General features: G+C 44.8%; 1 protein-coding gene across 1 annotated transcript in view; it reads left to right on the forward strand.

Moving 5' to 3' along the window:
• The first annotated feature begins 2,070 nt into the window (after positions 1–2,070).
• The window catches only part of GAN (gigaxonin), a 39,341-nt gene continuing 29,390 nt past the window's right edge, over positions 2,071–12,021 (forward strand). The window contains exon 1 of the mRNA XM_036390190.1: positions 2,071–2,259. Within this exon, the coding sequence (XP_036246083.1) occupies positions 2,093–2,259 (167 nt within the window). The 5' untranslated portion in view covers positions 2,071–2,092. The remainder of the gene's footprint in view (positions 2,260–12,021) is intronic.

The following is a 12,021-nucleotide window of genomic DNA, read 5'->3' on the forward strand; positions in this document are numbered from 1 at the left end:
TCAATGACAGCTTTCACAATAATTTAAACCACTGCTCCCTTGGGCCTGCAATTACCTGAGTATTAATGACAAGCAAAACACATCTTTCCCCTGCAGCCAAGGAGCAGTGTGCTCTCTGCCTTCATTACCCTCAAAGAGAGCTGAGGATGTGTCCTGTGGATCCTCAGCCTACACCTGACATCCTGCATAATTACACCCAAGCAAGAAAAAAGTGGCCTTCTAATATTTGTAAATGGGCATGTACGACAACATGTGTTGCACAGCCACTGGTGTTTCATGCACATTGCTGGGGGTTTGGTCTTCTGTCCTACATCCTCTGCTCCTAAAACTCCTGCTCAGAGCTGCACAACAAAGCTGCAGCACGGTGCTCCTCACTGTGACCCCTCTCCAGCCAGGGAGCACTTCAGCAAGGGCTCAGCTCTAAAGCCTGGCTTTAGTCTGAGATGGCAGTATTTTTTAGAGACCAACTGTGATAAAACTTATCTTTGATCAACAATTCTGAAAACGCTGGCCCTTGGCCAGACTCATCTCTTTCTTCAGTTTGAGCTCAATTAGAAGACTCTACTTTTTCATGAACTCTGTCATGAAACAACCCCATGAGCCTTGCAGCCACTTGGCAAAACATATCTGCATTTTCCCTGGCCCCAACAGGGCTGAGCACACTCTTCACCCAGGCCCTGGGTGCAGGGTTTGGACCAATGGGTGATGTGTGAGGATGTCCCAGCTGCAGTCTCCATCTGCACAACAAACCAGCATTGTGTCCAGCTTGGAAAGAACAAGGCTGCCTTTGTGAAGGCATTCATTTCCTACAGGGTCCTTTCCAGATACCCTGCTTCATTTTCTGAGTGGAAAAATGATTTGGAGGCAGCATCAAACCAAATGAATGATAAATTTTGTTACATTTCACTGAAATGCAAGTAATAAAAGTGTGTGACCCACCACAGCTTTACTAGATCAGACCCTCTGAAAATGTTGTTTTCCCAGTGAAGGAATGGGCAGCATGACATCCATTTGGGTGTTCCAGAGGCTGGGAGATCCCAGTGCCTGTCAGCACAGGGAGCACAGGGAGCTGCTGACTGGGTGTCTGTTTTAGAGCAGATCACAGTTTGTGAAACACTTTCACTCAGTGCAAATAGCTTCACTACTTTAATGTTGGATGCTGTTAAGAAAGCAGATGGAGTCAAGTAATCTCTTAATGTGCAATTAAGCACGATAATAAAGAGCCTAAAATTTATCATGTGTATACTGTCCTAAAGAAGATATTTTTTTGCTGGAAAAGGCCACATTTCTAGTGGGCAGCTGTGGAAAGGGACACTGCCACAATGAATCTTGCTGTATTTAATTCTCATTCTCTTACTTTTCCTTGTGCCTACACCTGTAACATTCATCTCCAGCTCATATTATTGAACAAAAAAATAAATAAATAAAAGGCCAGTTTTATGGGATCACAGAATCAATTAGATTGGAAAAGACCTCTGGGATCATTGATCAAACACCACCATGTTACTCAGACCATGGAGTGCCACTTCCAGTCTTTTCCTTGGACGTCTCCACGGATGGTGATTTCACCACCTCCCTGGGCAGCCCGTTCCGATGTCTGATCACCCTTTCTGGGTAGAAATTTCTCCGAATGTCCAACCTAAACCTCCCCTGGCGCAGCTTAGGGCTATTTCCTCTTGTCCTGTCTCCCGTTGCCTGGACAAGAGTCTGCTCCCCCCGCGGCTCCCTCCTCCTGCCAGGAGTTGAGCAGAGCCAGAATGTTCCCCCTGAGCCTCCTTTTCTCCAGGCTGAGCCTCCGCAGCTCCCTCCTGGCGCTCCAGCCCCTTCCCCAGCTCCATTCCCTTCTCTGCCCCTCCTTTAGTGACATTCCAAAGCCATGAGGAGACAAAGCCGAGATTTCCGCGGGCCGTCCCCGCCCCGCCCGCGGAGGGGCCGCGGTGCCCGAGGCCGCCGGGCCGGGCCGCCCCCGCGGGGCGGCGCGGGGAGATGATGCCGGGAGATGATGTCAGCGGCGGGCGGGCGCTCAGCCATGGTGTGAGGGCAGGGACTGAGCCGGCCCGGCCCGGCCCGGCTCGGCGGCGGCAGCAGCACCATGTCGGGCCCGAGCGCCGTGTCGGACCCGCAGCACCCGGCGCGGCTGCTGCGGGCGCTCAGCTCGTTCCGGGAGGAGACGCGGTTCTGCGACGCGCACCTGGTGCTGGAGGGCGAGGAGATCCCGGTGCAGAAGAACATCCTGGCGGCCGCCAGCCCCTACATCAGGTACGGCCGGGCCCGCGGCCCCCGGGCGGCCGCTCGGAGGGGCCGCGCTGCGGGGAGCGGGGCCGGGGTTATGTAAGGAGCGGGATCCGCCGCGGGTGAGGACGGAGGAGTCGGGGAAGGCCGGCGGGGGGGTCTGCGGACCCCGGCTGCGCCTCGGCCCGGAGTTGGCCCGGGCGCTCAGGGAGGGTGTGGAGTCTCCCTCTCCGGAGACATTCAAACCCCGGCTGGACGCGTTCCTGTGTCACCTGCTCCAGGTAGGAGCTCCTGCCCTGCTCCTGCCTGGGCAGAGGAGCTGGGCTGGGTGATCTCCAGAACTACCTTCCAACACCAGCAGTTCTGTGGGAGCAGCTGCTGGGCCACCTCCTTCCCTCCTTCCCTCCTTCCCTGCCTCCGGCCGGTGTCGCCGGGCCCCTCCGCAGGAGCTGTCGTGTTCTCGGCATCACACCGCTGCTTTTCCAGCTCTGAGAGGCTGTGTCACCCAGCAGGGGAAAAATCCCCCCAACAACTTCATTGCTGCCAGGCGCCTGGTGGGACCTAGTAACCCCTAAAGAGTGAAGTGTGAGGATGGTGAGGGAGGTGTCCGGCCGAGGGGCAGCATCCCAGGGGCATTGTGAGGTGCTGGGCTCTGTGTGTCCCTCGGCCGCACCGAGTCAGCACTTCAGCATCATTTTTTTCCTCCTTAATGTCTTTTAGCAAGACAGGGCTCCAGGTGGTGGTCATGGGTTCTGAAGTACACCGGCTTCTAAATGAAAAAATAAAAATACAGGATTGTCTCCACATCGCTTGTGCCCCCACAACATCTAAGAACATCGCTCAGAAATTGCCAGAGGGACAAAGCCTGGCAGTGCCAGGATCGCTGGCAGCTCTTGGCAGGGCTGTCACCAGCATGTGCAGTCAGAACTGTGCCACTGACAGCGAGTGCTGGGGAGGATGAGCTGCATTAGCACAGTCATGGTTTCAGCAGCTCCTGGGCTGTGTGTGCAGGGAAACCCAGGTCATGGAAAGTCCTGCTGACACCAGTCTGAAGCCCATCACACTCGGTGCTGACAATTCCAGTGACAGCAGGTGAAAAGAATATACCCTCCACGAGGTGTTATGGTACATGTCTGCATGTCAGAGCAGGTAAACAAAACATACAAGTGGTTAATTTCAAAGGGTTTTAAGTCCACTCATTTGTAGTAATAAAGGCATTTGTTTTGTCTTCATGTGTAAAGTAGGACCAGACCTTCAGTACCATTTAAACACAGGATTAACATAATTCTGTAGCAGACTTTTTGTACTGTTTGGACATTTCTTCCAGCTGCTGCTTCCTGTGAAGTTGTCATAAAATTTGCATTTTTTTGCTAGGTGAGGATGGGAATTCTTTATGCTACAGTCTGAAAAAATTCAACCTTCTGCAGTGTCATATCATCTGCTTTTAGGCAATACATTATTTTGGGTGACCATTGAAGTACAGTGTAAACATTCTCAAGTACAAAAATAAACTAAAAATAAATAGAATATGGGGCTGGTGAATAACTTTTAAATAGCAGTGATCATGCACAGACTTAAGTAAACAGTACTCTGCATCATCTGAGCTAGCAGAGCTGAGATATGAAATAAAATGCACATAGAAGGAAGATCATCAAGGATTTGCACAAAGGACATGGTGGAGCCTATGTGCTACTAATAATTTTTCATCACTGCTTGTCTTGAGCAGCAGGTTTGGAAGACTGTGGTGAAAGAAATCAAAGATGTGAAATAGAAATGAGCCATTGATTCATACTCTTCAAAATGCCTGAATGCTTTTTAGGTCATTGGGCATCATATTTTAGATGACCATATGCCTGACATCAGGTTTCAGAAGAGTTGCTGTAGGTGGTAAGAGGTCATGTCCTTGGAAAAACTGCTGTTCTACTGCTACAGCAGGATGAGTTTACAGAAAATGTCAATTTTTTTTTACTGTGAAAGAAAATGCTTAACTAAAAGATACGGTATATTATCCTATGGAGAAGTGCCTTTTCACAGAATTTCATCTTTAAGTTTTGCATTTTGTCAGTCTCTGAAAAATGTGCTGGAGAAACATGGGTTAATTGTGAGTGAGGAATAAGAGCTCCAGACACAACTACATTAGCAACAAAACTTGTAGTCATTAGAGTTGTGGTTTTTTTAAACTCAGAATTGTTCAGGTTCAAATCTCATGAAGGAACTCATTAACTATGTGTGAAAGTAGGTTACATGCATTAATATATAAATATGATTAAGTGTGAGCTTTGTGCTTTTTTTTTTTTTTAAAGCTTACTCATGTCTTCTCCTCAGGCTTTCAAGATGTAAAGAACCAAAAATACGAGTACCTAGTTCTTGTATGGCACATTAGGAAATACATTTGTATTACCTACCTTTGCAGAGCCTAATTTTTACTTGCTGCCTGTCTCTCTTCTTTTTATCACTCAGATCTCTCTTAGTCCAGCTGGTCTTCACATTGGGTAGGATTGGTCAGGTAGGTTGCCAATGTTGGAGCATTGTGTTTCTGGCCAAGGAAACACAGTGGCTTTTTTGGGAGTTGAAGTTAATCTCCACCTTGTACCTAGTCTGTGCAGCTCCCATTTATTTTGAGTGTTGGTTTTTCAAAGAAAAACAGTTTAGGCCTCTATATAAACAGTTATTGCAGGAGACACAAGAATTTCCTGCCCCTTTATTTTAAGGGTAGCTGATTCCAAAGCTCTGGTACCACAGGCTGTTACAGTCTCCAAATGCCAATTGATTCAGATTGTTCTCATTTGAAAAATTCCAATATAAAGCTCAGAAAAATCCATTAAGTACTTTCAGAAGTAAAACTTGGAATAAAAAGAATCATTTATGTGAACCTTGAAGTGAAGCAGTGGAAGTATGAGTTGATGTGGTGTTTTCAGTGTCTGGCTGTCTCATTATGTGCTGTGGCTGTGGGCAAGTTGGTGGGCGAGTTCAGAAGCTATAGGGTTTGCATGAGTGCCTAGTTTAGGGTGTGAGTAGGAAAATAAGTAGGCATGGACTTTGTGAGGGGGTGGTTGGGTGTGAGCAGTCTGTGTGTGCTGAAGGATTTGTGCAGCCACGGAGAGAGGAGCGTTACCTGTTTTTGAGTTTTGCATGGAAGCTGTTTGGCTGACTGGTTATGAGTAGGACACTTGTAAATTATAGTGATGTGTTTTCCCACTAGTTATTTGGCAACTGGATTATCCATGCAGCTCAAAGATAGCAGCTTCAGCAGGGAGAGAGAAAAAGGCATGAAGGGGCACAGAAACACACTGGAAGTGTTATTGGTGTCATGGGCCCCACCTGCCTGTCTGATGCATAGGGTGGCTTCTGCAAGTACAGAAAAATTAAAAAAAAACCCTGTTTAATTTTAAAATTTTCAGTCTGTGGGGCCAGTAAGAATTTTAGTTTTTGTGGTAGTTTCATTCTTCAGGTTTTGCCTCAACTGCTTAATACCAAGTGGTTTGTAGCTCTCTCAGGCCAGTGAGGTCTGGGGTGGTTGTGTGAATTCCTACAGAATTCCTTTATATGTGAAGGTTCATCTAATCCCTCTGTGTGCCCCTGGAGCAAATCCTGCCATGTACAAAGCACAGAAGTCTCCCTGCATATCTCTAACATCTTGTGGTATGTTCCTGAGCCTGAGAAAAGGAGGGTTCCTCAGGAAGAAACCGCCGCAGGACAAAGTGTGGTTTGGCTCAGGGTGATGCTGCTGTGCATCCCAGAGTGGTTATATTCAAGCCAGGTTAGCTCTTGGTTTTCTCTTCTGAAACAAATCAGCCAGAAACCTGCCCTTTTTTTGGTAGCACTCTTTGTCCTGGCAATTGCCTTAGTGTAGATCCATTGCCCTGGTTTAATTTATTTCGTTTGAAAGCTTGGTGTAAATTACAGTGGCATGAGAGGGCTTTTCCCTGAGCAAACCATGCTTGCACTAGTAAGTTTGGCCTGACTTGTGGCATAGATCTGCCAACCTTTTATAGGATAGATTTGGTCCAAGCATTCCTGGTATCCTCAGCAGTAGCAGCAGATGTTCCCATCCCAACAGATCTGTCACTGTCTGGCATGAGTCGTTCCTGGCCAGCTGAAACTTGCAACTCTTTATATTTTGCTCACCTACTGTCTGCTTGCCTGGAACACAGGGAGCACGTGGGAACTACCTCAACAAAGAGGATATTTAAGCCCATATTCTTAGACAAATGTAATGTTGTTACGCAGGGATTGTGCTGCTGCATTACAAATTGAATTAAGACATTTTTGTTACCTCAGCAAGTTTTGTCTTTGATTTTCACGCATCTGCGTGAGCAGATTTCAGATGGCTGTATGTGTTCTCTACTGTTCCCCAAGGCTTTTCAAACTCAGTAATGGACCAGTAATCATATTTAAATCTTTTTTCAGAGGAGTATAATATAACTAAACAAGAATGTAAATGTAAGGTTAAGTTCACATTATTTTTACGTACTTATAAATAGCTGTAGTGCTTGTAAATGGGTTTTGGTCAGAAATAACCTGACAGCCTTTGCATCTTCTCACTTGTCCTGTTCAACCTTCTGACATTCCTAAAACACTGCAGAGCTTGTCAGACCCTGCACAGCCACGGGCAATGCTGAAATAGATTTCCATGGAGCTGTGGAGGGATGTGCCCCCATCAATGACCTCCTGCCTTTTCCTCTGTGTGCTGGCACTTGGAGCATTTGCAGTTGTCACAAGGGGAGCCTGCTAAGGCTCCATCCCTGTGTGAGTGTGTCTGGGAGCATCTGTGAGTGCTGGTGTGGGAGGTGGGCTGGGATGTGCCTCCTGCACCCTGGAGGTGCCACTGGGCACTTCTCGTTACACCTGTTGGACAATGAATATTGTAGAGCAGGGTCAAGTAGGAGCCAACACCTGCCAGGAGCTTCTGCTGCTTATTTCCTGGTACCTGTTTGGTCTTTACTGACATTTATAGAGATCTTTTATTGTGTTTTAAAACTTTTCTTCAATTTGGGATGAATATTGAGGTCAGGAACACAAATGGCAGCTGGAGCTGAGAGCTGTTTGGTTGTCAGAACGCCGTGCTCCCAAGTTCTGCTTTAGCCAGATCGTGCTGTAATTGTGCCAGGGCTTGTTCCCTCTTCACTGGGTGTGCAGGGCAGTGTTGTGGTGACTGCACTGTCAAGGAGGGCTCTAAAGCCGTTGTTGTCTTCAAGGTTTCTTTTGAGAAGTTTGTTTCTGGCAGTCTCCTGGGAGCTTTGGAGGCTGCCCTGGCAGTAGGAAGTCAGAAACAGATCAGGCCAGAATTTGCTTCCAGACGTTTTTTTTTTCTTTAATTTGGCATAGTTTTGTTTTGGTTTTGGTTTAAAAAAAATTAAATTTAAATGCTACCTATTATGTTTTAGTAGCTGAGTTGTAAAGTCTCTGTGCCTTTGAGAGGCAGTAAATCAAAATAGTTGCCTTGGCCAGAAACTCTGCCTGGCACAACTCAGAAGTGCCTACATGCATGTTATGTTTGGATAAGTAGTTGAGGGGCAACAGTGATAAAGGTATGTTAAAAGTTGATGGTTTAAAAAGGGATTTAGAAGTCACTATACCAGGCTTGAATGGGGAGTTGTTAATTATATTCCTGCTCCGACAAGCCCCTAGAGATCGCCTGAAGGGAAGAAGCCATAAGGCTCTTACCCAGCCCAGAATAGTAAAAAAAATACAGTTGGGCTGCTGCTACACGTCAGGCAGAGGGAGAACTGGGAATCAGAGCATCTTGTTTACCCAGGAGAACTAGAGATGAAATTTCTTGTCCTTTCTTTGTACCTGGAGACGTGCAGCTCATCTGCGTGCCTGACGTAAGAGGCGAGCTGGGATGGAAGGTGTGGCAGGATGGGCTGCTTGGGATGTCTGGGTAATTTATACTCTCTAGGTTGCCTTTACACTTGTATTAATTGCCTTGTTTGGCAAAACCTTTATTATTAAAGGAACCTTTTTTATTCTTCTTTTTTTTCCTTGATTTACAATGTATTTTGTGGCTGGAACAGGGCTGATGTGTCTGGAGCTGATGAGTCAGAAATGCTTCACTTCTGTTTTGGTTTTTTTGGTGGTGTTCTTTTTTAATTCTTTGAACCTGTTTTGTTTGTGTTGGTCTCATCAGCAGTTACTAAAGGAACTTTTTTCTGGTGTGGACTGACAAATATGAACAGTAATGAATGGTTTGAAAGGATTTGTTCCCTCGCTGTTCAGACTCTTATTCTGAATATTGTACAGAAGTTTCTCTCTCTGCTGGTACTGAGTACCAGTGTAGTGCTACCCATGCACAGGGCAGTCTCCACTCCTGTCTTTGCCTCTCATATTTTATGTTTGCCATAGCTTAATATGTCAAAAAAACCAAAATAAATCACTGCTTATGCACAGCCCTGAAAGTCCTTGTCCCTATCAAGGAAGCATGTCCTTAATACCATGTGGTTGGTGGCTGGTTTATGTCCTCAGGCATGGTGGTTTACATCCCCTGGACGATGTGGGCTGCCTGCTGCAGCTCTTGTTTATGGACATGGGGAGTGCTCTGTGTTGGAGATTCCTGTGCTGATGAAATCCATGTTCCTGGTTCCTTTTTCATCTTGGCTGTGGCATTGCTTTCTGTGAAAGTCTTGCAGATCTCTGTTTTCCAGCTCTGGGCACATCCAGAATTCCGGTGCTTCCCTCAGTTGGATTCCAAACATATTCCAGCTGTTCCACAACACTACTCATGCGCTTAGAATTTTGTCCATTTGACTTCATACTTACCATCAATTATGAAAATCTTTCTCCAACTCTGTTGCTTATTGCTCCCATGTGCTGTAAGGATAAGTGAGGTATAAAAACCTGGTAAATCCAAGTTTTCCCAGCAGATCTATTAGTGTTTGTTAAATAATAATATTTTCAGGAATAAAATGAAATAAAATTAAATTAATTAAATAATAATACAGGAATATTTTGGTTATTAGACACACAGCACTGCATTTCTTAAACATATTTAACAGCAAATTTAGCAACATGGGTACTGTATAACACTGTACTTGTTTCTTCTAAAAAAGCATTTTTAACAAGTTTAAAAGTGGAGTTAATCTGAAAGAAGACATATTTCAAGTAAGACACTCTTCATTTCTTGGCTTAAAACTCTATTTCAAAAATGTCTTCCCTTGTTTTTCTGAGGAAGTCCTGGTTCCAAACTGCTGCCTGAAAAGTTTGACACTGCTGGGAATCAGTTCAGTGAGTGGACTTGAGTGTCAAGTCGAGCAGAAGAAAACCAAACCCAAACCACCTCTGTGAACCCAGCAGGTGTTTCTGTCACAGATGAGCAGTGACTGCTGAACCACGTGTGCTCCACCACATCAGAGATGAGCCTGAGCTGTGCTTTGTGGCATGCACAGGGTGCAGAACCACAGGTGCCCAGCAGCTGATGTGCTCTGCTTCTGTGTGACTTGTTGGCAAGCTCAGCTGGTGCAGTTGCTGGGTTGTTTTCTGTGCTGGCTAAAGAAACTCAAAGTGAAATGAAACATCAGGTCCTTGGTGCTGCTGAGAACTGTCAGGGTCCATCCTTGGGCACAGTTTGTTGAGTGTGTGTTCTGTCTACTTAGGGCTAACTCACATGTTTAGGCAAGACACTCTGGTTGAGGGTAGATTTCCAATTTAGATTACAATCTAGCTCTGGATGAGCTCAGTGTAATCAGGGTAATTTCAGATTTTCATGGTAAACAAGCTCTTCATTGAGCAAAGCCCATGAGCCCTGTACAGGTCCCCTGTGCTGCTGTTGAAGGAATTACCTTGTTCCTTTTCTTATGGAGAGGGAGGAAGCCACATTTTTGCCTAACTTAAACTTTTCAATGGTTGAAAAAATTAAGTTATATGTCATAGTTTTTGTTTCTCTTAAAGCAAACAAAGCAACTTTGCAAGTTTTTGTGCTGAGCTGTTAAATGGACTTGTTTGCCTTGATTTCTGAAGTTGGGGTTAGAGATAATCTTAAGGAGAGAGACATAGGAGAGACATAGGAGAGGCATAGCCAAAATCTTCTGAGAGCTGGCACCCTTTGCAGGGTGTGGTGAAGACTGACTTTTATATGTGGTGCTAAAGGCCAGGGTGCGACCTCAAAGGAAACCTTCTGATTTGGTTGTAAAATATCTTTTTGGAGGATGGTGGTGGGTGGAGTGAACTGCTGCATCATGTTTTTATGTCTGACCTGTTTAATAATGTGATTATTAAGGAGTTTTTTTGCACGTAGAAAGACCAGCCTTTATGGGAGAAAACATTGCAGGGATAAAGGCAGACAAATGAAAAACTTCACCATTAAAATGGTCAGTCCTAACTGGGACTTAATTAGATTGACCATGGAAAGCTTGTACTTGAAAGACTAAAACCTACATAAGGAAGCCCAGACCAGGAGACTAAATTGACCTCATGTTTGCATCAAAAGCAGATTTTTTGTTTTCTCCTTAGTGATGCAAAATCTCCAAGTACTCACTTGTCATTTTTGGGACTGAGTCATCCTTGTGAGCATGTTTTAGGTTTGGTGCATGTCTTTGCTGGAACAATTTGTTGGAGGTCCAACTTCATTTTAAAATGCTGATGCTCTCTGGAGAAGGCCAAAACACTGGTGCTAGGTAAGGGATAAATCATCAAACCCCAATTTTATTGCCCTTCGGTTTCGAAGGACAGCTTTGCTACTTGAATATTAAAGTTTGCTAGTGTGGCAATACTGGCAAAGCATGTGTAGACCAGCCCTTAATGGCTAATCTGGAGCAAAATCATTAGTTTGGGAAGACAGCTCCTTTCCAAGAGACAAGTGTCTCCCTCTTGTCTGGTTCCTGACACCCTGCAGTGTAAGTAGGTCATCAAACTGTGTTTGCACCGTGGTGACGTGAGAGCAGGTAAAAGTTTTGTGTTGCAAAGCATCAAACCCAAAGTGTGTGTCTCTTGTTTCCCAGATTTTCTGATGGCTGTTCACTGTAAATATCAACAACCTGCTTGTGGTGAATGTGGTCTGGAGCATTCTGGTAGGCACAGTCTTTGCAGACAGGTGTTTTCTTTATTTGTTTAGGTTCCAGTATACCAGCACTCCAAGGATTAAAGCTTTCCAAGAGTTGAGCTCTTGTTCTCTGTATAACTTATGTGACCATTCTAAAAACACATCAGTTGTCTTTTCTTAGTAGTTTACAGGTAAGGCAGAGATTTAAAAGATGAAAATATTCCCACAAAATTATGTCTGACTCAGGAAAGCAAGTGGTGCTGGTGGTGGCCAGGTTCTGAATTTGAATTTTCATTTTGTTTGTTGTTTTGTCTAGTTGAGTATTTAAAAGTGATTATTCACCTCCTATGAACTTTCAACTCTAAAATGTAAGAAAACCAAGTTTTCAGATGTGGATTTTTTTTTTCAATCTGCTTCTTATAAATCTTAACTGTCCCACAAAAGTGCTTTCACAGGGATTGGCTGTATGGTCAGCAGTATTGGTTGTGCTTTGATTTGTTCTGCTCTTTTAAAATAACAGTAGGTTGGAAGTTCCATCCTAATTGTAATAAGAGCTTTAAGGCAGTCTTAATTTACCTGTTGTTTTGCTTTTTGCTTGTGGTTTTTTTTTTTAATTATTTGAATCTGTTTTATGTCATTAGAGGTAAAATGTTGTTCCTAGCAGTATCAACATCAGTTCTTGAGCCTGTGTTTTCATTTTGAGGATTCACCTTGCTTATATTACTTACCTATAGAGAAGAGATACTGGAATTTTTATCCTCATTCTGCCTCATGTAGAGCGTTTCAGATGACTCATTAGGATTGTATTCCTT

The sequence above is a fragment of the Molothrus ater genome, chromosome 12 (assembly GCF_012460135.2).
Source record: "Molothrus ater isolate BHLD 08-10-18 breed brown headed cowbird chromosome 12, BPBGC_Mater_1.1, whole genome shotgun sequence".
In the NCBI taxonomy this organism is placed as follows: Eukaryota; Metazoa; Chordata; class Aves; order Passeriformes; family Icteridae; genus Molothrus; species Molothrus ater.